A 24353-nucleotide genomic window follows, 5' to 3' on the forward strand; every position below is an offset into this window, starting at 1 on the left:
GGTCTTTGCCATCCCAATGGCCGAGAACTCTGGCCCTGTGAGGGCTACCCTGATGGAAGGACAGGGAGGGGATGGAGAGGACGTGGTGCCCCTGGCAAGGTGACAGCAAACACCCAGCAGGGCACCTTTGCTTCAGCCCCGTTCTGCTGGGGTGTTCCCAGAAGGGCCTTCCTCCCATTAGCCCCACACCCTCTGGCTCAGCCTTATTCCCACCCTAGGATGCCACCGGCCTGGCAGCATTGTCCTGGCATTGGCAGGTGCCCTGTGGGCACCATCCCCAGCAGGTGGGCAGGAAGACCCGGGCTGCCTTTGTTCCGGGCAGAGACGCTGCCTTGGGTGCCCTTCCTGCTGGCAGTGGTTGGAAGCTGCTGGCCCCAGAGCCTCAGGCCTGGATTTGGGATGGGTCTCTTTTCCTCCCCAGGCCCGTGCACCGAAGTGCTGGAAGCTTTGGGTGGGAATTTCCCCCTTCTCTCAGAGGGCAAGAGTGGGAATTTCTCCCCTTTCCCTTTTTTTCCCCTCCTGTCAGAGCCATTTCCCCTCTGGTGGTGAGTCAGCCCTGCCGGCACGGGGCACATGCACAGCCCAGCTTTTGGGGTGGTTTTGCTGCATTTTGGGTCATTCCCAGCCCGGGGCAATGGGAGACACTTGAATTTCAGGGTGTGCTGGTCCCTGCCCACTCACCAAAGGCTTGGGTGGTTTGAGCTGCCCATTAGCTCGTTAGCCCAAGCTTTTAATTGGAGCAGCTGCCAAAGGCAGGGAGGCATCAGAGCGAGGCAGGTGCTCCAGGAGCATCCTCCTCTGGCAGGTAGGCAGCCACGGGGACCCCTCTTCCCCCCATCGCAGTTTTTGGTAGCAAAACCAGGAGGGTTTAGCACTATCCTGGGATTTAAACCCTCATTTGCATTATTGCTGCTGATGCCCCCAGAAATCTCCCTTTCCTCTGCTGGCACCCGGGATCCCTGGGCTGATGCCGGTGCCACAAATAGCCCGACTCTTCCCAGGTCCCAAAATATCCCTTGGCGTAACCCCTGCCTTGGGAGACATTTGATCCAGCCTCGCTGGAAGCTTCTGCACCTTCCAGGGAGCTGCCGAAGCCCAGGGACCTTGAGACTCCCTCAAATTTCTCATGGAAAGGCCATTTTGCTATAAATAAAAGCAAAGCTTCACCTTTGTTGCTGGGGCTGTGACTGGGGCATGACTGGGTGGTTCCACACAGAAGGTTTTGCTGGGCAGCCCCAGGACAGAGGCTGTGCCACGGCTCTGTGTTGGCTTTCGGCAGTTTTTGTGGAGTTTTCGTTCTGTTTTCTTGCTGTGATCATTTAAAAAAATTGGATGCAGAGCCCCTCGCCTTCCCCGAGAGTGACTGGTGGGGGTGACAAGCAGGGGTCACAGGAGCAGGACCACCCCTTTAGGAGCTGAGTATTTAAAAATCCACGTGTTTCTGGGGCTGTAAATACCACTGCCAGAGTCGGGATGCCTCGGCAGCACCGTGAATCTGCTGTGCCCTGGCATCAGCGCTGCCTCCAGCCCGCGCTGCCCCGGGAACTCGGCCTTTGGAGCTCCCTCTCCGTGTCCCCAGGGGTGGCTTTGTGCTGGATGACCCCATGGGGGATGCCCCTCACGTGAACGGGGGATGCTGTAGCATGTGATCCTTTGAGAAACGCTCCAAACCCCAACATTTTCGGGGAAATCCCCCCTCTTGGCACACAGCTGTGTGTAAAGGTGCATTTCCAGCTGTGTGAGCCCGGCGCTGCTCGCTGCCCGACTGCTGCGGGGTGATATTTACACCAGTGAGCACTCTCTGCTCCCAGCACTCCAGTTATGGGTCATTCATGTCAAAACCAAGGTTTTTATGGTGAAAACGCTCACCAAAAAGTCACCGTTGGTCCGTCCACAGGGGTATTAAAAAAAAACCACCAAAAATTAAACAAGCAAAGGCTAAGGCAGAAGGAGCTCACAGGTGAATGGAAATGGCTTTTCAGTTTTCAGGCTGGTTTTATCCCCCCACACCTTCCACGGGCTCCTCGTTTGCCAAGCAGCTTAATTACCCTTGAGTGAAAGCCTCTTCCCCGAGGCCTCTAATTGCAGGTTGGGGTAATTGGCCTCAGTGTTGCAGAGTGTGTTTGGGGCTGGGCCGTGCTTCACCCCCCCGGCAGGTGTGACCCTCCTCCTCCTCCTCTCCCTCAGTCCCAGTTTGAGCCCGTTCTCCTGGGTTTCTGCCCCAGTTCCCGCCGCGGCTGCCCGGGGAGGAGCAGCAGCCCCTGGCTGGGTGTTGGGGTGCTCCTCGCTGGGCAGGAGCAGCTCGGGGGCCTGACTCAGCCCCCCTGAGTCACAGCCCCGTGGCTCCCATCAGGAGTGGGTGCAGTGAGATTCCCCAGCGCTCCCAAAACATCCAACTCCCACCGCAGGGCTGCCCCACCAGGGAAAGGCTTCCCGAGGGTGCCAGCAGGGAATCTCAAAGCAGTGGTTGCATCATCCCCCCCCCAGCAGAGGTGACAGCAGGGAGACGGCGGCTTATCAATCAAGACAAGTTTTATTAGAAAAGTAAAAAACCACCCGACACGATTGCATAGGAATTCTCGCACTTGAACATCAAGTGTATGAGTGTAAACTGTAACCAACGAAGTGTCCCCAGCGTGTCAGGGCCAGGGTCCTGCCCTCCGGCCCCTCTCCCGATCAAAGACACAATTCCAGCCGGGCTTGGCCTTTGATCCAGAGCCCCTCGGCCGCCACTCGCCCTCCCCCGAGACCCCATTGATTACAATCCTGGTTTACAAAAAAAAAAAACAACCCACGATTGATCAGCCATCGGGAGACCGGCACCCCTCCGGCAGCCCCGCTGCCGCCTCCGGGATCATCCCACAATCACCGACGGCGGGAAGCGACCTCCGCCCGGGTCCCGGCTGCTGCCCGCCAGGGCTGGCCCGGCACGGGCAGGCCCCGCGGGGACCTCGGCCCGCCCCAACTACTTCCACCTACAGCCCTACTCCAGCCTAACCTAAACTACAGCGGCTGCCAGGAGCCGCCACGCTCTGCCCGGCTCTTCCGAAGCGCTTGGGAAGCGGCTGCCGCGGCCCGGCCCATCAGCACTCCTCGATGAGCAGCTGCTCGGAGCTGTACAGCTTCTTCTTCATCACCCTGAAGCCCGTGCTCAGCTTCAGCGGCGCGAAGGCCGGCCCCGAGGCGAAGAGTCCCTGGATCTTGGGCCAGAGGCGGGAGTCCAGCCGGAGCACCAGGGTGAGCTGGAAGGTGGGCACCACGCCGGGGTCGGCGGCGATGCGCCCCACGTCGTGGCAGGCCTTGCCGTGCTCCACGCACAGGTCCAGGAGGGCGCCGCGCAGCCCGCAGGGTTCGCTGCACGCCAGGCGCAGCAGCTCGGCCCGCACCTGCGCCTGCAGCTGGGCCGGCATCAGCAGCCGCGAGCAGCGCCCGGCGCCCAGCGGGGCCCGGCCCAGCGCCGCCTGCACCACGTCCAGCAGGCTGGCGCACAGCAGCTCGTCCTCGGGGTCGTGCAGCAGCTCCAGGTCCATGTCCGGCAGGGAGACACCCTCGGCGTATTCGGCATCTGCGGAGGGGACAGAGGCGGGTCAGCGCCGGGGGTGCCGGTGGCTCTGGGACACACCGATCCCAGGGGTTCAGGGGTGTAACAGGGGCTCGGCACAGCACCGCCACCCCCTCCGCCCAGCGACCCCCATCCATCCTCCAACCCTTGAGGGACCCGCACTCACCTCCCTCCGAACCGGAGGCGCTGCCCAGAGACTCGCAGTCGGAGGTCTCCAGGCGGCCCCGCTCGCCGCCCGCCAGCCGCTCCCACAGCCCGGGCATGGCTCCGCGCACAGCACAACCCGCTGGGGCCCGGCTCCGCGCACAGCACAACCCGCTGGGGCCCGGCTCCGCGCACAGCACAACCCGCTGGGGCCCGGCTCCGCGCACAGCACAACCCGCTGGGGCCCGGCTCCGCCGCCGCTCTGCCCGCGCCGCCCGCGCCCCGCCCTTATATAGCCGCGGCACGCCGGGCCACGCCCCCCTTCCTGCGCCCGCCAATGGGAGCGCGGGGCACGTCCGCGGCGTCTCTCCTGCCCGGTGACAGCGGGGAGGCCACGCCCCCTCCCTGGGCCACGCCCCCTGGCGGCCGGCGCGGCCCCGGGCGCTGCAAACGGGAGCCGCGGTTGCGTCAGGGCCGGCCCGGGCTCCCGGGGAGCCCCGGCCCCGCGCCCCCGCACCGCGCCCCCGGGCACCCCCAGCGCCCGGGCTCACCCCCGCAGCCCCGGGCCAGCCCATCGCTAGGGCACACGCATCACGTTCCGGTGGGGAAGGGGACACCCGCCGTGTCCCCGCGGTCCCCGACCCTCCGTGGGCCGGGAACAGTGAGGGTTCCCGTGTGGGTTACTGGGGTTTGATCCGCCCCGGCTTCCAGGGGCTGCCTGCGCGGTGGCACCGGCGCGGCACCGGCTGCTGCCCTGGCATGGGATGGCGCCGAGCCCTGCAGCCCCGCTCCGGGACAAACCCCACCGGCAGCCCACCGTGCTCCCGGGGTCCCGTTCGCTCAGCCCACCGTGCTCCCGGGGTCCCGTTCGCTCAGCCCACCGTGCTCCCGGGGTCCCCTTCGCTGGCCTTGTCCCGCTTGCCTAAGGCAGGAACGGATGGTGGAGTGAGACTTGTTGGAGATCAAGGGGTGCGGGGGCAGGGATGGGGTTCTGCCCAGCGCCAGGCTGCGGTAACCCCATCTGCCTCCCCTGGTGTCCCCTGGATCTGGGATGGGGTTCTGCCCAGTGCCAGGCTGCGGTAACCCCATCTGCCTCCCCAGGTGTCTCCCAGATCCCGCCCGGGACACGCCCGAGCCCCCGGTGTGGCAGTGTCCCCCAGCCCGGGCCCTGCGTGCCGATCCCCGCGTACGTGACCTCTCCAAAGGCAGACCCTGAGGAGCGCAAGGAGCCCAGTGGCAGATAAAGGGCTTTGTTTGTCCTCCCGCTGCGCTGCCTGCGGCTTTATCGGAGGGGCTGAGCGCGCTCCGAAGCCACCTCGGGCCCTATCTCGCTCCTGTCCTTCCCGAGCCCGCAGGGATAAGGGCCCGGCGATAAACACGGTGCGGAGCACACGGGGCTCCGGTCCCCCACCCGCTGCCTGTGACCTGCCACCCAAAGGGGGCAGAAAGGGGTCTGGGCACCCCACCGGCAGCTGCAGCTGCTTTTTAGGGGTCAGAGCTTGAATCCATCTGCATTTTGGGCGTGGAAGTCCAGGCTGGGGGAGCGGGTAGCATCCCAGGGAGCAGAGGAGAGGTGTGGGGAGTTGGGAACAAGTCCTGGCTTGCGCCTGCAGCTTGCAAGAGATACTCCTTCGGTTTTTGGGGCAGAAAATGAACAATCCCCCAACCCCCAGCTGTTAAAAATACACCCTAATATGTGCACGCTCAGCGGGACGGTGCTTGGGATCCTGTTTTCCACAAAATGCATCTCGTGGGTTATTTCTTCCCACAGCCACCAAGTCATTGGTACGAGTGCTGGCTGGGTGAGGCTGAAAATAGACGAGAATCTGCTGGTTTGGGGGGTCAAAACAGGGGGGAAGCAGCAAATAAACAAAAAAGAGGTAAAGGACCACAGGGAAGGCGCCTTGCTAAAAATAAGCTGGAATTCTACAGCCAAGCATAAATATTTTTCTTTCTTTGCCATAACATCTCCTGGTAGGCAGCGGAGCAAGCAGCTCTGGTGCGATGGCAAGTTTGAAAGGGAAATGTAATTTTTGATCCCTGCAATAAAATAATCCAGCTGGGAGGGGAGGCAATGTGGGGCTGGCAGCTCCTTCTGCTTCCCAAAAGAAGCTGAGATCCAGGCCACTCCTCTGCAGCAGGGCCTCTAGGAATGGTTTTGGGCTGGAAAGCAAAGTTTTAGCTACAGTGTTGGTAATCCCTGCACTTCCCCTCCCCTGGTCCTGCTGCTGGCAGTAAACCCAGCGTGGTTTCTGTGGAGGAGCAGCGTGCCTTTCCCCCTGACCTGCTGTCCTTTCTGGGAGAGCAGAGATTGAGGCTTTCCGGACAGTCTGTTCCCAGCCAGCTGTGCCTGTCCCCGTCTGGGATGAGATTTACTCCATCGCTCTGATTTCCAGCCTGGCTTTGCAAAGGGTTAAACGGGAGCCAGGGGGAGCGGCTGGCATTGGGGAGGGTCCTTGGCTGGGCCCCTGCCCGCGATCTGCTGAGCTCAGCGCTTTTGCAGGCTGCAGGGGGAGGGGGCTGGGAAGAAGGAGGAGGAGGAAGAGGAGGAGGAGGAGGAAGGGAGGAGATGTACCGAGGGGCTCAGCGAGTGCTCTGGCTCACGTCGGGTGCACACGGAGCAAATTCCTGCCCCATGGGCTACTGCTATGGAGGAGTCCCTGAATTAATGTTTTTTTCCCAGCAGCTCTGTAGCCCAAAAAGCTGCTCTTAGGTAAATTTACACACTGTTTTGTCACACTGGGCTGGCACAGACACCGCTGGGATCCTTTGTGTCCAAGTAACAGAGGGGCCGAGGCCACGGTTTTTTCTGTGCCCCCTAAGTGCCTGGTGGGGTGGGTGTCCTTCACACCGGGTCCCTGGTTGTGGCTGGGGGTGACAGGCACACGAGGGGTGACCCTGCATCTCCGCAGCCCGTGGCCAGCTCTGACAGGTGAGCTTCGGCTGCGTGGGACGCGGTGGCAGGCCCCGGCGTGCTGCCGGCCGGGCAGGTCTGTGCCACAGCCAAACCTCGCGGGCCCGTCTCTCGCCCCTGGGACAAGCAGCTGCAGGAGCCGGGCGGAGGAACAAGGAACGTGCATCCACCGGGGCGGCCGGCAGCTTTAGGCAGCTGGGACGCCGAGCGCAGGGCCGAGTGCCGGGCCGGCACCGTGTCGTTCGCAGGGTGTGCGCTGCGGAACTCATCTGGCCTTGGGTGCTTCTGGGGGAAAAGATGGCAGAGGCTGTTTCTGGGGGTGCTGCCCCACGCTGCTGCATCCTCGACGTTGGGAGAGGCCTTCTCCGGCGGGCGGCCTGCCCGGGCGGCGAGGCGAGCGCGTGCCTTGGCGCCGTGGCCGGGTTGGGGCCGTGGCCAGCGGCGAGAGGAGCCGGGGAGGGGAGGTGTGAGCGGGGCTGTGCCGGTACATAACGTTCTGCTGCGAGCACCCACAGGAAAACCAACGGCAGCTCTGAACGAGGCTCTTTGTTCGGCTCTTTTTTTATTGGCCCTCCCCTCCCCGCATCAACTTTTTCTGGCAGCTGCCGGGCTCCCTCCCCCCCGCGCTCCGCGCCCAGCTGAGCGGCCCCCCGAGCTCCTGGGACCCCGGGCCAGGGGGACGTGGGGCTTCCACACCCCAAGGAGAAATATCCACCGCTGGCGCAGCCCCACCGATCTGCAAAGCAGGAAATAGGTTGGTCTGGGAATTTCCAGCTGCCAGGGAAAACCTGGGTTTGGAGGAGGGGGAGCGTGGAAGGTTTTTGCCCGCACGGATCCCTCCAGTTCTCCCCGCCTTACATAAAGTGTTTACTGAGCGGGAGGAGGGAGCGGCCAACAACATGTTTTTGCATTCGTAGTACTGTACAGGGTGAACTTTTCACTTCCTCTCAATGGCTCTCACACATGTGTCTATTTTGGTGCTGGGCACACATACAAACACACCATGTACAGCACAGAGCTGGGGACGTTCCCTGCTCCTGCTCTGTCCCAGCACAAGAAACCGCTGCAAAACAAGCAACGGGAGGAGGGCGAGGGGGATAAATCTCAGCCCCGCCGTGCTCTGGATCTGGACGGGGAAGTCTGGGCAACGCTTGGGCACTGCATCCCCTGGGCAGAGCTGCAGGCGCCGAGCCCCTGGCATCCCAGGAGGGCTGGCAGGGTGGAAAAGTTTCCCAAGTTGAGCAGTGAAAAGGAAAAGCTCTTTCTGTGCCTGATTGTGCTGGGTCAGCGAGCAGGGGTTACCAGCTGTGAGTGAGGGAGTTTGGGGGATCTGCTGCTCCGTTCCCAACCCCCACGATGATACGGGGTGAGGATTTTTTGGCAGGTTTGGCCAAGGTAGATGTAGATGGCTGGAGAGATCAGCATTAAAAATAGATGCCACCGAGCAAACAAAAAAGCACTCCCTTCTTTCTGGAGCAAGCCCATCTGGGATGGAGTTTGAATCCCGCCTGCCGTCACGTTTGGAGCGCTCCTGGCCGCGGAGCCGCTGACTGTGCAGGAGGCCCCCGCAGAGCAGGGCCTGGCAGCTCTCCAAGGCTGGGGAGGAGGTTTTCCGGGCTGGGGCCGGGGCCGGGGCGGCCAGCGTGGGACAGTCTCAGCTGAGCTGCAGCCCTACGTGAGAACGCCCCTGCGCCGCTCCGGCAGCCGCGCCGTGAATTTCCACGGAGCTGGAATTGCGGCTTCACCTGCGGCTCAGGCAGCGGGGGGCTCTGGGTTGCCCAGAGCTGACTCTGGCACCGGAACTGATTTATTCACAGCAACAAACACAGAAGGTGGCTGTATACTTCTCCCCCTCAGTTTTAGCTAATTGCTGGTGATCTGAAATGGGGATGGATCCCAGTTAATCTGTTTCAATGCAGATGCGGCTGGGCTGAAATAGTGAGTAAAAAATACAATCATCTCGTAAGTAAGATGCTGAAAATGGAAAAATCAGGCATCTGGAGCAGTAAATCAAATAATTGCTTGCATACAGTGCTGCTCCTACCCCCTGCTGGCCAGCAGAGCCACGGGGCGAGGGCTCTCATCCATGGAAAATCAACATGTTGAAATGGTTATGCCGGAACATGGAAATCCAGTTCCCTCCAAGAACAGAAGTGAAGTACAACCGAAAAACAAGATGATTGACATGGTTGGTTTTAAACCAGGGCCTTCTCCTCTGGCAGAGTTAAACCAGGTTTCAAATCTGACTTAAGCCACTTTTGAGCATGGTTTGGTTCCTCTCACATTGAACTTCAGTCTACCATCATGACAGTTTATCTGCCTCTGAGCCTCACTAAACCTCCTTAACTCCCAAACAGCTGATTCTTTCCCTCATCAGACCAGATAAAGAGTTTCAAAGACAGAGTTGTTTTATTGTCACGGAGAAATCTAATACAGAACAAAGAGGACAAAGTTTCAGGGTACTAAGAGACAGAGCAGTGTCCTGCCAGCGCTACCAGAGAAACGGTGATGAAGAGGGAACGGCTTGGGCAATGGCCGAGGCACTCCTGGAGGAGGTGACACCGCTTGGCCCCTCACCCGACCCTGGGACAGTTAGTGTCCATCCGCCAGCACGATGGCAGGGGCTGAGGAGAGCTTCTGGCATTTGCTCCAGAGGGTTTCCCCGCTCACCCAGCGCTCCGGCTGTGCTCCAGCCGAGTTACGAGGTCGCCCTCCCCGCAGCCACACTGTCCGTGTGCCCCCCTCTGTAAACAACACAGAGATTATCCAGGGGCTGTACAGCTGATCCTGCCTTCTAAGTTACAGGAACCAAGGCCTGCCAGCCTGTAAGGACCTACAGAATCTCGTCATTTCTGTTTATTGGCAGCTTTATGGGGGATCCCCATTCTCAAAAAAACCCACAGCCCCATCCTGCCGCTGCAGCTGTCAGCATCTGATAAATGGGGGGTGTTTTGAAGCCGGGCCAGGGAACGTTTTTCTTCTGCTCCCTGACAGCAGCGATCCAGACACGCTCAGCCCGAGGAGGGAGTGAATCCCAGGAGCTGCTCTATTGGCTTGTACCTCCACTCATCTGCCTCCAGCTCTTCCACCAGACCAGCGAGTTTTTCCATCCTTGCGACTTGTTGATCTGCGAGGAGTTCAAAGGTAACTGTGGTTTGCAATGGCAGTGCAATTAAACCTTTCAATTAGATGCAAATTCCCAGCTGTCAGTGGGGAGCAGGGCAGAATAAAACCCACGGAGCCCATTTGAATTCCAACCCACTCCGTGCCAACAGCGAGGAGAAAGCAGGGACAGGCTTTTCTGCCCCAGTGTGTGTTTACCCATCCCTGCCCGTGCCACGTACATTCAAGTCCTAACAGGGAAACATCAGGCCCATTAGAGTATGGGGGTGAAAACAGGATGAAGCTTATTTCATAAAGCATAAATATTTATAGTGCAGAAGAACAGAGAAGTTCAGAGAGGGCTTGGCCAGCCCACGGTAGAGCTGGGTGCAGCAGCAGGAACTGTGCTTTTGATGAAGGTCCTTGGAGGAAGACCCGGATGAGTGTGGCAGAGAGGCTCTGCAAGCAGAGCCTGCTAATGAGAGGAAGGTCCCCAGACAACATCTTCCTCTCAGGTTTATTTATAACCAGTGGCACGTTGGGCACACAGGGTCCATTTTCAGTTAAACGTGCTGCAGTGGTGCAGAGATGGGAACATCCCTTCTCCCAGCTCTGCTGGAAGTCTAACAGTGCTGGAAGTTCACTGCAGCCTCTTGGAGAGACGGCCCAGGGCTGGCAAGAGGCGTAACAAACAGAAACTGAGTGTGATTTATGCTGACTGCAGCAGTGGGTGCTTCAAGAGGGACTGTTCTCACTCCACCTCCTGCACCCTTTTGGGAGCTGTCAAACAAACAAGCCAAAAAGTGATGACTTTGATCTTTTTCTTTTTTTAAGCCCTCCACCTTTCTTACAGGGAGCAAACAGGGAGGTGCTCCACAGTTCCAAAGGCTGGTGTCTATTGGGGTGCCAGGCTGTGTAGCTACAGCCACAGCAGAGCTCTGGAAACAATGGCTCTGGAGCTCAGCTTTGCTTTCTGGTGCAGAAATACAGGATCACGGCCTTGCAAGCTGCTGCACACCCCCCAACCGGAGCAGGACAGGAAACCTCTCCACTCAGAGACAACAGGTGGAAGTACCATTCTGGCTGACAAGAGGCGGGGACCAGAAAGGATGTGACCCTCAAGCAGCAGACAGGATCTGCTGCTGGGCTCTGTGAGAACCGAAGCTGTGACACAGCCGAGCCCATGGCTGGGTCACAGGCACCTGGGCGAGGGCAAAGGGCCTGGCAGGGAAGCAGAGGTTCAAACAGGACGTCAGGCTGTTCCCTGGGGAAGCAGGGAGTGTCCTCAGCCCTGTCACGCCACGCCACGCCACGCCACGCGTGGCCGCCTCCCGAGTGACTCTGGAAACCTCACTTGACCCTGCCAGGGCCACAAGGGCTCAGCAGAGAAACAAAGGTGGAATGGAGCGTCCCTCTGCCCCAGGCCAGAGAGACAGTCAGCGCTGGGCCGAGATCAGAGCGTGGGTGTTTCCTGCCCAGAACCTCCTCCTCCTCCCGCCTCACCTTGTGCTGCCACACAGCCATGGAAAAACAAGCTTCGGGAGGCACAGCACGTTCCCACCCCGCCTCTGCGGGCTCCCAGCGTTTTGCATAGGGCTTGCAAAAGGACTCGCTGGTGGCCTGACTTAGTGTTCACTCTGCTTTCTTGTGGCTGACGGCCCCAGAGCAGGTCAGGCTTTGCCCCCGCCGCCTTCCCCGAGCCACACGCGGCCGGCGCTTACCGTGCTTCACTTGCTTTAATGTTGATGCAACCTGAAAGCTGAACACAGACTCGCAGAGGAACCTCTCAGAGCCATCTGTGAAAGAAAAAGGAGATGGTTGAACCCCAGAGTTTGAGGCTGAGCAGCCTTCAGTGCCCCTGAGCTGCTGTTTTTATGTGTGAGGTGTGGGTTCACTCTTGCCTCGTTCCAACCCTTTCCCCTGTGCTGACTGCAGCCCCTGTGACCCTGCACAGGGCTTTGGCTGGTTCCTGAGGCTGCCTGGGAAGACATCCCAGGTGGAATTCTGTTACATCCCCTCTGACAAGCGATCTCAGTCCATTTTAAATAGAAGTTAAGCTAAGGAGAAGCCAGGTAATGTTATGGCAGTCTCCTATTCCCTCAGGGCTCAGACGCTCGTGTCCTCAGAATGCTTTAGGATTTCCCACGGGCTCCAACCATAACCCTACATGGAGTTTCAAATAATGTGTATCTTGCCATCCAAGTCAGTAATTGATCGTGCAAGTGACTCAGAAATAAAACAATCTGGAGAACAGCTAATTGTGTACCAAGCACTGACAGAGTTTATACTGCCTCCTTCTAACAAACCCCAAAATACTATGGGTTTATTTAGAAACAAGTGAGATAGCTAAAGTAGCAATAAAAATCAGTCAGTCAGTGGGAATTTTTGAAGAGGAAACTGCAGCTTCTCCACTGGCAGCTGCCTGATGAAAGAATGAGTGTATCACCTTTGGTGTCAGAAATTCAAAAGCCAACCTCGAGCTTCCTGCAACAGGGACAGTGTTTGGTTGTTGCTGCCACCCAGAGCAGGTGAACTGCCGTGTTCCTGGTAAAGAGGTCAGCCCAAAGCACGATCCATTTAAAGCTCTGTGCCACAACAATGTGGAGAGCAGTTTCAAAGACAAAACTCTGGAAAAATCTAATCCAAAGCTGAACCCTGGGGAAGAGCTGGAGTTTCACCGTGCTCAGAGCTTCCTCTTACAAGTGCTGCCCCGAATACATCGTGGAGACATCAGAAAGAACTTTTTCATGGAAAAACACTGGAAGGGGCTGTCCAGGTAGGTGGTGGGGGTCACTGTCCCGGGAGGTGTGCAAGGAATAACTGGACGTGGCACTCCGTGCTCTGGTGCTGTTGGCAAGGTGGGGACTGATCACAGGCCGGACTTGATGGTCTTGGAGGCCTTTTCCAACCTGAATGTTGGATTGTCTCCTCTGACTCCCTGTCTGTCCTGCCGAGTGGCTCTCAGGAGGAACAGCTGCCTGTCTATTTGGTAACACGAAGTGCTTCATTACTTTAATTTGTTTTGAGGGCTTGTTAAGTTCTGTGAGCAAACCTTTAGTCATAATTACTTCAATAGCCTGGCATATGGGCCCTAATGTGTAATAAAAACAACCCTTCAACGGCACAGCCATCAGCTGCCAGCTGCCCTGTGCTGCCGCAGGGACACTCCAGCCTCGGTCCCAGCCATCCCACGGTGACAAGGGAAGTTCAAGGGGAGCAGACAGAGAGACCCTGGTTTAACCCTGTCACCCGGAGGACCTGCCCTTCCTCCCTCACCCAGAGCTTGCTGGGCTCCTCCTTCCACGATCCTAGTGAAGCTGGTGGCAGGGTTTGGGCACCCAGATGCGAGCTGGCAGGGAGACAAGCTGCCTCCTGGACTAACCCAGTCAAATCCAACCCAAACCAAGAAAATTACTGCTTCTGCCAAGAAAAATATTCCTGTCTCAGCTATCCTCGCAGCAACCCCTACCTGACATCAAAGGATTAGCTAACAATGAGCAATTAACACCATCATGTTCCCTTTCAGGTAGATGCTTCCTGGTCTGAAGTGTTGTCATGGAGATAAAAAGCAGGTGACTGCCAGAAAAATCACTTCTTCATGGGCTGGTGGGAAAGCCAGGACCAAGCAAACCCCGGTGCTTCCTTTCTACCTCCAGCTTTTGCCAGTGGGGTGGACAGTTCAGCAACTGGAGGAGGAGTGGGGAAGGAGAAGGGCAGGAGCAATCACCTTCCAGCATCTCCCCGGCTCCCTTGGGATAAGTGAAGAGGGCTTTCCGGGGCGGCGCCAGGTCCGAAACGCTGAACCCCGACCCTGTCACGGAGCTGCCGCTGACTCCGCCGGCCGAGGAGGACGAGGAGGAGGCTGCCATTGCACCCCGGCCCAGCCTGGGAGGACAAAGAGCAGAGCCTGAGTTAGGGAGGGCGTCTCGGAGTTGCCCGGGGCGCAGAGCCAGCAGCCACACGCCTCCGAGGGGGGACGAGGGCAGTGAGGGGCAGGATGCAGCCGCCCCCGCTGCCCCAGAGCGGCCAGGCTGCCCTGCGCGTGTGGGAGAGCTGCCCGTGCCCGCTGTGCGGACGGGCACAGAGCTGTCACACCCCGAAACTGAAGGCAACCCCCGCTCCGACCCCTCGGAATTCCCCTGGGAATTCATCCAGAGCGTGCACAAGAGTAACGAGGTGCAGGTTGCTGGCCTGCATTCACCGGCCTTTAGCTGCCCTGGCGCTTGTCCCGCTCCGCAGGGCCACAAAAGGCGGGGTTTCTTTCCGTTTTTTCCTCCTTTCCAGGAGCACAAACACAGAAGCGCCGCTGCCTCATAAAACCTTGAAGGCTGCGGGACTGCCAGTTCCAGCGCCACATCCTGCACGGAGCCACGGCGTGCCTAACTCGCAGCAGCTGCTTTCTGCATCACTCCAGACGCGCTTTTGCCTTTAAAACGCTGTCTTTGACTCAAACTGGCAGTGCCCAAGGATCCACCTGCCTGTGCAGCACAGTTCCAGCTGCCTCTTGCACGCTCTCTTCTCAGCCTTGTTTTTAAGAGGCACTGGGTTTGTGACAACACGGGAATTAAAACCCGTCATGTCCCTCTCTGATAGTACAAAAGGTGTCACTTGGCCCTTATCAGTGACGGCACTTGCTGCTCCTCCAAATGCTTATAAGCGCTTCCAAATTATCCTGCCCATTTAATTCATTTCTGTTATCGTGTTTAGTACACTTCTGCAGGCTCGGTAGGGTACGCAGAGAGTAACCTTGGAAAGCACTTCAGAGTTTTGTGGAGAAAATGGGGTTTTAAGACCTTAAAGCTCATCTCATTCCAGCCCCTGCCAAGGGCAGGCACACCTTCCTCTATCCCAGGGTGCTCCAAGCCCCATCCAACCTGGCCTTGGGCACTGCCAGGGATTAGACAGCCACAGCTCCTCTGGGCAGCTTGTGCCAGGGACTCGCAGGGAATAATTTCTCCCCAGTATCCCACCCAACCCTGCCCCCTGTCAGTGGGAAGCCGTTCCCTTCCTCCAGCTCCTCCATCCCTTGGAAGTAAGTTTCCCGAGAGTGCTCAAGGTTACTGTGTGCAACACAGAAAACAGCAGCTCACAGGAGGCTGGGGGCATACGGGCCGTGACAAAGAACGCCTGCATAAAGCCAACTTTTATTTTTGCTACGCTACACCCAGCAACACGTCCCTCAGCAAACCCTCAGGCTCAGCTCCCTGATGCGCTGAAACGATGCCAGCCGGGGCTCGCAGACCCGACAGATTCCTAAGCGTGGCTGCAGGGGGTTTATTTTAAACAAACACAGAGGAGAGGAGGCGGCAGGTCAGGGCGATGCCTGGGCCTGTCACAGGAAGCCCCAGCCGACGCCTCAGGCGCCTCAGGCGCCGCCATCTTGGCGGGGGCGCTCCCGCCCCTGCGAGGCCACGCCCCCAGTGCCCATGGCCACGCCCACACACAGGCCACGCCTCCTCCTGCCCGCCCTCCTGCCCATGGCCCCTCCGAGCCGCTTCCCGGTGAGTGCGCAACCCACGCGCCGCCGCAGCCTCCGCCCTCCCCGCGCGCTCACGCCGTCGCCCTTCACCTTCCGGGCCGCCGCCGCCGCCTCCCGGCGCTCCCCGGTCCCGTGCCGAACCCTCTCTCCTTCCCCCGGCGGCCCGGACGGCGGCTCGGTGCGGGCGGCGCGCGTGGCCGCGCTCGCGGTGCATGATGGGGCGGGGCGCGCGCCACTTCCGGCGGGAGCGGGGGGAGGAGGGGGAGCGGGAGCAAGATGGCGGCAGCGGCGGCGGGGGAGCGGGGGCGCTGCGCTGCTCCCGCCGCCTTCCCGCAGCGGGGTCAGAGTAAAGCCGAGGGGCTCTCTTGCTGCAGTAGCCCCGGCGCCCCAGGAATTTGCGCGCTGCGGGCCCGGGTGGCCTGGAGTCGGTTCCCGCGGAGCCGCTCTGGGTGCTGCCGTCAGGAGCCGGATCCCGCAGCCCCAGTGCGCTCTGCCTCCCGCTGTCTCTGCTCGCTTTTCACAAGTCCTTGTGTCAAGAAATTGTGACACCAGTGTGTTAAAATTACAACTCCCGCCCCCCCCCAAAAAGTAAAAAAGCCTGCGTGGAAGCAAAAGCCCCAGCGAGTGGTTTTCCGTGGCTTTTCCCGTCATTGTGCGCAGTTGGCCTCTGCACTTCTTCCCTTGAGCCGCAGGAATCATTACTTTTATTGAAGTGTAATGGTTTTATTATCCGTGTGAGTTCAGATGATTGTGAGTCATTTCAAAAGGTGGGGCTCGAACTGAGGGGAGGGGTATTAACCTTCTCAGCCTGATGTCACTCTGTGATAAATGCTAGTTGCTTCTGAGGCAAGGTCTGAATTTTTTTCCTGCTCTGTTGCAGTGGACAGGTGAACCTTCTGACAAAGGCAAATTTTTTTGGAGGAAACTATTTTCTGAGTAACAGATTCTGGTTTAAAATGGAGACAACCAATATTAAATGAACCATGCCAGTGAATGTAGAGATTCAAGTGCTGGAGATGTGAAATCTCTGACTGAACACTGCTGGCTCTTTGTTTTAGCACCATTAAATGTTCTCCACTCTAAACATTTTTAACTCAGTGCCAGCTAAAGCCCAAAGAAACTATGAAATGTCACATTGCCTGAGGTTACAGTGACTTTTAGCTGAAACCTGTGAGTTTCAGAGTTCCGTCACTTACACTGCCTAAATTTCCTGTTTCCACTTGATTGTGCTTTATGTGCTTGCCACTTCTCATCAGAGTGCTCTTTGATTGAGACACGTAAGGGTTGAGGAGCTGTTGCCTTTCTGAAGACTCTGCATGGAGGAGCTTTTAGCTCAAGCAGGGGAGGTTGAGGTTGAATATTGGAAAGAAATTGTTCTCCTGTGAGGGTGGCCAGGCCCTGGCACATGTTGCTCACAGAAGCTGTGGCTGCCCCATCAGAGCAACCTGGGAATGTGGAAGGTGGCCCTGCCCGTGGCAGGGCGTTGGAGCGAGCTGAGCTTCGAGATCCCTGCCGAGCCAGTGTGCGAGGAAACCCTGAAAGGAGCTTTTCCTTGGCCTGGGTTAGCACAGCTGTCTGTGTTGTTGCAGTAGGAGGAGGAGCAGCATGGACGTGCTGCGGCCCCCCTTGATAAGGATCGGGGGCCGAGTGTACCGGAAGAATCTCATCCAAGAGCAGCCCTGCCCGCAGGAGGAGGAGGAGGAGGACTTCTATGCAGGTAAGGAGTGATGCTCAGGAGGTGTAAACATCAACACTGGGGACCTAGGGAGCTCTCAGAGTCCTCGCTGAAGCCTTTGTGGGCACAGAGGCCTGCCCATGTGGCAGATTGAGGTATTCAGGAGGGAGAAAGAGGCTTTGTGTTGGTCCCTGATGATCCTGCTGCCCAAAGTGGAAGCAGTCCCAGTTATCCCAAGTGGGTTGGCTGACTGTGCTGCTGACTGTTCAGTTTGCCTGCTGACTGTGGAAGAACTCCAGGAAAAGGGAAAACCAGATGAGCTGTGCAGATCTGTTTTTCCCAGGTTTCTTTTCCTTACCATCTTTATTTGCAGATACGGCAGCTGCTTGCTAAAGACCCTCTGTCCTTGCAATGTTTGTGCCTTTAAAACTGGCCTTTGAAAGGTGTCACCTATTTTGGGGACAAAATTCTCGCTGTCCTGGTGTGTTTTCCTTTGACTTTCTGTCTGTGTGTTTGCTGTAGTTGTGTGTGAGTTGTTGTGGGCACAGAAAAGCTCCAGTGTTACTGTTCAGATGGGGATGTGGCAGTTGTGTCCTGTTTCTCCTCCCACCTTGCCTTTCAGTGGTTTGCACTAAGCTTTAAGCAGGTGCTTTCCCTTCAAATTCATCCTTCCTTGTGTTGGAAGGGGAATAGGAGGCGTGGATTCTTTCAGGGTGTTCTGTTTGATCCGAGAACAGCCCAACAGCCTGCGGATGAAAGGTGCATCTGTTTCTAAATCACCGCCTTGAGCCCTCGGACCAAAACTATCCTCGTCTTTTACCTGTCTCCTTCTGCAGCCTTAAATTTCTGAATTGGCTGCCAGAAGAGACCATTCCCACTGTGTGGGAATTGCACAAACTCCAGCTGAGGAAAAACCTGGGCTGTAACTACCTGCTCCCTGCGCCTCCCAGCCGGCCGGATTTGGAAGCTGTCATTACGTGTTCCGCAGCTGGTAGCGAGGTGATAAATAAAAAGCAGTTATCCACAGCAGAGAGAAACCCGTTCCTTCCTTCACTTAACCTTGAGAGAAGGCTGGCAGGAGACTGTTGTCCTCCGTGAAGCCCTGCCAGGCTCGGCCGGGGTTGTGCAGGGCGTGCCGTGGTTTTCCCACCAGGCCCCGGTGACTGCGCGGACGAGCCCTGCGACGCCGTCGCGGTGGAGGAGACGGAGCGAGGCTTCCAGTGCCGGCTGCAGGTTCCCAGCGCCTTGTACAAGTGAGCCCGCCTGCTGCGGTTTATTGCATTTGCAGCCTGCTGGGGAGAGGAGAAGTTGAGCGCAGGATGTTTGTTTTTGGAGGTTGGGGTGGCCGCTGGATCTCTGGGATGTGCTCTGGGTTGGATGCTGGGGCAGGGCAAATTGGCAATGCCTTTAAGTGCAGTTGGGCCTCGCTTGACTCCTCAGCGGCCCCGTGGTAGGGACAGCAGGTGGTGCTTGCTGGCTGGCAGGAGAGTCTTTGAACATCTCTTGCCTTGAACATAAAAGCATCGAGGAGGCTGGGAGCAGGAAGGGGAGGAAGGGCTGGAGCGAGCAGCCTGCCAGGGGACAGTTTGTGGGAGCTTTCAAAGGAAGCACACACGACTGGAATTGGCTATTGACTCCAGTCCCTTGTTTAGTGGGGAACCTGTAGTGTTCAAAGTTTTATCTCGTTATTTTTGACAGTTTTATTAGTTAGATAGTTTTGCTGAAATATGGAGAAGGAAAAGTGGCCCGTTGTGTATTTGGATGCTGGCAAATGACTACCTTGAGCAAAGCAAAAAGCAGGAAAAGAGCCCTTATCCCTTCCTCAGCTGGGATAATGGGAAAAGAGATAACCCAGCTGATGGAGAGGATGTGATGGGCAGAGCTGTTGTAGCCCTACCAACTTATTTTAACTTAAACCACTTTTGAGCCATAGCTCAGCATTGTCCCAGGCAGGCCATGTGTGGAATCACCTGTGTGCCTGCACGTGGAGCTGGGTGTGTGCATCCCTCCAGCACAGAGGGTCCAAGTCTGGACCCACGTGATGGAGAGTGGCCCAAGGTCACTGTGTGAGGGAAACTCTTTGCACTTTCTGCCTCCAGGTACATCATTGGGAAGAAGGGGGAGACCAAGAAGAGGCTAGAGACAGAGACTCGAACCTCCATCAGCATTCCCAAGCCTGGAGTGGAAGGAGAAATTGGTGAGTAGGACACACAAAATGGATGTGCTTTTATCTGCTCTTGCACAAGCACAGTTTAAGGAGGGAGGGGGTACTGGAGGTGTTTTCCCTTTTAATTCCTACTTCTTACACAGCACTTACTCAGTTTTGGCCCTGGGAAAGTCACTTCACTTTTCTCCTGAGCTTATTTTTATTGTCTATAAATCCTTATTAAACAGTGTCAGGTTTGGTTGGGGTTTTTTTTAGTGTTTTGTTTTGGTTTTGTTGGGTTGGTTTGGGGTTTTTTTGGGGGTTTTTTTTGTTTGTTTGTTTTGTTTTTTGGGGTTTTTTTTTGTTTTTTTGTGGTTTGGTTTTTTTTAAAGTCACTTCTAGGCCTTAAATGGCTTGAGAACTTGGGTTCTGAATATGTTGCTTTTTTTTTTTTTTTTTAGTTTTGCTTTTAAAATAGTATTCCATCAATAAGAAACTGAAATAAGCATTCAGAGAAATACTTTGCCTGTCTGTGTGCAAAATAAACATCTGCACATGCTTTAATATGAGAAGGGTTGGGGTGACATTGGTGACTTTCTGGTGCTGTCACTAGATCCCAGCAGTGAGAGCAGGGCTTCTTGTACCATGTGTTCCCTCTCATCACTTCCAGGGATTGAAAAAGCAAGGAGACCTTGCTCAGCAGGGCTGACCCTTGTGGGTTCTGCCAGAGTGGGTATTTGGAGGGTTCCTTAGGGCACGCTCCAGAGATTGCTGGCACAGGGGTGTTTGTGACAGAGCTGTGAGGAGGAAATGCTGGGAGGATCCCACTGAGATGCTGCACAGGAACATGGTGGTGCTTCTCAAGGAGTGGGTCTCGACTTCCTCCCAAGAACTGTGAAGGACTGTTAGGAAGGTTGAGAGATGTTGAAAACATGGAATAATAGGAAGCCAAGGAAATTCTGCTCCTTGCTGTTCTTTCCTTTTGAGCTCAAGTGCTCTCTGGTGCCTCGAAGTGCTTGCACAAATAACACAGACGATCTCAATCCCTGATAGATTTCCATGGCATTTTCACTCTGACTGCCAGTCTGAAAACGTGAAATAATGCTCTAGAAATCTGAAGGGTCCCTGTTTTGGTGGGCTCTCAGTTAGTGTTTTTTAGGCCCTCGGAGCTGACTTTGTGGGCAGCAGAGGGATGCTTCTGATGGCATCATCCTGCCTTTGCTGGGGAAAGCGCAGCTGCGTCAGGCGTTTTAAGTCAAGCAGGGAGTCTGGCAGGTTTTTCAGTGCATGGCTGGGGGTTTTGATTCCTACTGCTTCCTTGGGAGGCTGGGACTAAAAGCAGAGAGCTTCAGGGAAGCAGAGAGGTTGTTGCTGCTGTGTTTGCCTGCAGTGATCACGGGACAGCAGCGCAGCGGGGTGGTCTCTGCCCGGACGCGGGTCGAAGTGCTCCTGGACAGCTTCCGCAAGAGACAGCCCTTCACACACTTCCTGTCCCTGCCTCTCAACCAGCCTGCCATCCAGGAGAAGTTCCTGCAGTTCAAGGAGGAGGTGCTGCAGAAGTGCTCGCAGGTAGGGATCCACGTGAGGACTGGAGTGCCGTTTCATTTATTGAGAGAGCTCTTTGGCATTTTCCTTGAAGGCCTCATTCTGTTCTGTTTGCTGGGAATGCATTTTCAATAGGCCTTTTACTTAAGTTAGTAGGTCTGCTGTGAATTTGTTGAGCGCTGTTGGGAAATTTTCTGAAAAGTGGAATGGTTTACTTAGATATCCTCCCATCTAGAAAAATCTCTACTAACAATTCACCAAGTTTCAAAAGAGGGTGAGGGTTTTTGTTTTTAATGGGAAAGTCACTGAATAATGGAGTGGACCTGTATACATTTTGTATGATTTTTACATAACCATGAAATTAGGTAAGAAGTTACAAATTTGCTGCTGCTTCTGTTTTACTTTCCCTTTGGCTCCTGCCAGTGAAGGAAGATGGGTGTCATTGCCAGAGCTGAGTGAGAAATGACTTGGTAGCACATGCCATGCTGCAAATCTCATCACTTCCCCTCTTCCCCAGGAGACTTTGTGCTGACAGCACTCCTACTTGCCTTCAGATCTTGTGTTGGGAGGAGCAGGAAATAGTTAGGCATAGGGAAATGAGGAAGAAAATGAAGGGAAAGCTCTGCATTCCCTGGTTTATTTTATTTCAGTGTGCTTCTGGGCTGACAGAAGTGGTGTGTCAGTGCACAGGCTGGGCTGAGGAGAGGGAATGGTGTTAGTATATTGCCATGTCCTCTGTGTCTGCTGCAGGACATCTCTAGGCAGGCGATGGAGCTGCTGCAGGTTGCCTTGCAGACACTCTGCGGGGCTCTGTGGGCTAATACTCTTCACTTTCATGTCCATCACTTCTTCTGGTGCCTTGCTAAGGGGAAAATATGATCCTGCAGATAACACAGCTTAAGAAGTTTAGTTTCCTATGTCTTCATGCCATGGGTGTGAATTATCTGACATCTGGGGAGATAGTTGTTCTTGCTCAAGCTCTCATGGTCACTTGCACGTCAGTTGTTTCATCTCCAAGAGCAGAAATGAGCTGTCTTTGCAGTCTTGTCTTTCCTGGCAGTCAGGATTTAAGCCCCTGTTCTCCTCCCAGCTGCTTAATTCCTTGACACCTTAGGAGCTTTCTATCACCTGACATTAAATACAGCTGAAATTGGCCAACAGTTCCAGGGATTAGCCAGTGCACTGCCAGGAGAACCTTTCCCTCAGGCTAGGAGGATGATCTCTCCTCATTAGCCAGCAGCACTACCTTTATTAAAGCTCACCTTGATTAAAGGAATGCCCTGCAGGCTGGGGGATGGAAACATTAGCCTGGGAAGGTGTAGGCTGGACAGAGAGCTGGGACCTCAGGCTGGCATCAGTGATGGCCTGGCTCCCTCTGTTGGTTTCTGGTTCCAGTCCTTGTGGGGGACACACCAAGGTGCAGTGAGAGAAGCAGCTCTTTGAGGGGCTGGTGACCTGCTCAGGGCTCTGTAGGGGCTGCTTGTGCCATTGGCCCTGGAGTGAGGCTGCTGCTTTCAACATGGGCTTTCTCTTGCCCTTCGTCCCCTTCTGCCTGGGCTTATGGCCGCTACAGTCCTTTCACCTGGCCTTCCTGGAGACCTGCTCTGCCTGAAGACTTGGCATCCTGGACTCCATGTTTTTGATCCTTCTCCTCCTCCTCCTCCTCTAGCTGTCTGCCAGCAGGTCCTGTGGATCTCTGTGGTTCCTGCCTATGGCCTTGCCTGCTGCAGTAACCTCAGTGTATCCCATACCACCTGCTGGCTTCTGCCTTCCAGGCTGCCCTGCTGTTGGATGAGTCTTCCAAGGACCTTTCTAAGTCCTTTCAGTGTCACATTTCTAAGGTGTGTGTTTTATCCATCTTTGCAGGCAATGCTGTTGTTTGTGCTCTCTTCCAGTGTTTCTAATCCTGCAGCACAACAGGCTCACCCAGGACCAGCCCTTCTTCCTTCAGAGCGCTCATTTTTCCTGCCTCCTTGGTGGGTTGCATCTCTGTAGCCCCTCCTCCACTGGTGATCCTACTTGCTCTCCAAACCCCTCCTGATCTTGTCTGTCACATTGTTTCTCTCTTGTTCACTCTTCAAAGTCAGTTTGCATCTCTGGGAGGAGGGAGGGTTGTCTGCCACCTCTTAAAAACACGTTCACAGACTCTGTGCGTTCCTCAAGTGCTGTCAGTCACATTTGGAAGGAGCTGCCTGCAAACCTTCACATGCTTCTTGTCTGAGAAAAATGCAGCAATCCAGCCTTGGTCAGAGAAGTGCTGAGACCAAGTACTGGCCATGTTCATCTTTCCTCCCCCTGCCTCTCCTCTGTCTGTCCTGCAGTTTTTGTTCTGTGTTTGGATAGCTCCGAGTCCCATAAGGGCCTGAAATGTTCCTGGCACTGCTTACATCAGCTCTAGAGTTTCAGTTTGAAATGTAGAACTCAGTCAGTAACAGGTATTCAGGGGGTTGCATATGCTTAGTCCAGGAATATATAGTGCTTTATTTTTCTGCCCTTCCTTCTCCTGGTATTAGCAAAAGGGTTTGCTAGGTATATTTATTGCTTCCTGTTAGGTGGAGGAGTACAGTGCAGCCCCGTGCGTCTCTCAATCACTCCTCCAGCCAGTAATGCCACTCTAATACCACTTTATCTCACAGCAGGGTCTGCTAGAAAGCACATCAGTAATGAAAAACAGTAATTCAAAACTGTGCCTCGCAGAGCAGTAAAAGAGCTTATAGATTTGTCCAAAGCAATGGGATTTCTCGGAATACTTGAGGAAATCTGAATGGGTTTCAGTGACAGAAGCGGGGTGTTTCTGTACTTGGTGCAAAACATCTCAGAATTAGGTGAACTTCAGCCTTTGAATGAGGAATAATAATGGAAGGGAAGGGAAAGGAGCAAGTATGTGTGTGTATGTTGTGTGTGTGAGGATCTCTTCTGGCCATTGAGCATTTGTGAGGGACTCTATTTCTCTCTGAAGCAGTTACCATGACAACCATTCATTTATATTTTATAGCATTTTGTTGGTAGGTATATGCTTTCTAAGTTTTTGTGTGTGTGTATGTCTTTAAAAGGTTTTAGAAGACAAACCTTGTGCTGAAATACAGAACACTTCAGGTGTTGTTCATGCTGTACAGTCAGGGCTGGCAGGCAAATGAAGCAGGGCTGAGGGGAGGTTCGTTTAGGTTAATTTAATCTAAATACGGGGAGGTGGCTCACCTGGAAAAGCTCATCGCTGATGTGGTGCAGTGGGAGGTCCAGATGACTGGATGACCTTGGAAGTCTCCTCTCTCTAGCAATCATGTAGGTATCGGAGTGAGGGGAACTGAGATGTCTGTCTGAGCATGCAGGTGGAAAAGGGAAGAGACTTTGCAGAAACATTGCTGTGAAAAATCACAGTTGGGTCTTTGAGAGCTGTGCAGCGTTTGCAGACTGAACAGGCTGCAGATGTAGCAAGGAAAAGAAACATGTTTGCTGTCATATGTGGCAACCTGTAAATATCAAACATTGCTAATGAGGTATTTTATCTCGGAGTGGAAGGGACAGAAAGTGGGAGGGGTTTCTGAGCCTCTAGCTCTTCAGTCAGTCCTGTGCAAATACTGTTTTCCTGGCTCGCTTCTTTGTTTGTGCGTCAGGGTGGCACAGGGCACACAGCTGGCATGCAGTATCCTGCTCTTAAGGAAAAAAAACCCTGAAAAACATAAATCTGTCTGCAAACATTGTGAGCTCTTATAACTGTAGAGAGAGCAGAGCCAGGGCAGAAGAGCTAAGGAGCTTGATCCCTTGCCTTGTCATGTAGAAGGTCTG

The 24353-nt window shown here is 55.6% G+C and overlaps 4 protein-coding genes across 7 annotated transcripts in view; 2 read left to right on the forward strand and 2 right to left on the reverse strand.

The window, feature by feature from the left end:
* Nucleotides 1-24353, forward strand: part of LOC119702804 (C-type lectin domain family 2 member D-like) — a 603052-nt gene that overhangs the window by 353690 nt on the left and 225009 nt on the right. The gene's annotated exons all lie outside the window — the stretch shown is intronic.
* On the reverse strand, nucleotides 2515-3990 carry DDIT4 (DNA damage inducible transcript 4). 2 transcript variants are annotated; one of them, XM_038141433.1, is made up of 3 exons: nucleotides 3878-3990; nucleotides 3729-3845; nucleotides 2515-3565 (listed from the first exon to the last, which is right to left on the reverse strand). In XM_038141433.1, exons 2-3 carry the CDS (start codon nucleotides 3823-3825, stop codon nucleotides 3084-3086), a joined length of 579 nt encoding a protein of 192 aa, XP_037997361.1. In that variant the 5' UTR covers nucleotides 3826-3845; nucleotides 3878-3990; the 3' UTR covers nucleotides 2515-3083. The 2 variants fall into 2 exon arrangements, with proteins under 2 accessions (XP_037997361.1, XP_037997360.1); XM_038141432.1 differs by having other exon boundaries at nucleotides 3729-3956.
* Nucleotides 9008-15446, reverse strand: ANAPC16 (anaphase promoting complex subunit 16). Its single transcript, XM_038141466.1, has 4 exons — nucleotides 15292-15446; nucleotides 13450-13607; nucleotides 11444-11518; nucleotides 9008-9747 (listed from the first exon to the last, which is right to left on the reverse strand). Exons 2-4 carry the CDS (start codon nucleotides 13589-13591, stop codon nucleotides 9632-9634), a joined length of 333 nt encoding a protein of 110 aa, XP_037997394.1. The 5' UTR covers nucleotides 13592-13607; nucleotides 15292-15446; the 3' UTR covers nucleotides 9008-9631.
* ASCC1 (activating signal cointegrator 1 complex subunit 1) overlaps nucleotides 14709-24353 on the forward strand; it is a 35782-nt gene continuing 26137 nt past the window's right edge. For both annotated transcript variants that reach the window (XR_005257447.1, XM_038141420.1), the window contains exons 1-5: nucleotides 14709-15223; nucleotides 16791-16918; nucleotides 18030-18129; nucleotides 18976-19073; nucleotides 20413-20591. Coding sequence is in view for 1 of the 2 variants with exons in the window: in XM_038141420.1 (XP_037997348.1) it covers nucleotides 15042-15223; nucleotides 16791-16918; nucleotides 18030-18129; nucleotides 18976-19073; nucleotides 20413-20591 (687 nt within the window). In the remaining variant the exon portion in view is untranslated. The remainder of the gene's footprint in view (nucleotides 15224-16790; nucleotides 16919-18029; nucleotides 18130-18975; nucleotides 19074-20412; nucleotides 20592-24353) is intronic.

The sequence above is a fragment of the Motacilla alba genome, chromosome 6 (assembly GCF_015832195.1).
Source record: "Motacilla alba alba isolate MOTALB_02 chromosome 6, Motacilla_alba_V1.0_pri, whole genome shotgun sequence".
NCBI lineage: Eukaryota > Metazoa > Chordata > Aves > Passeriformes > Motacillidae > Motacilla > Motacilla alba.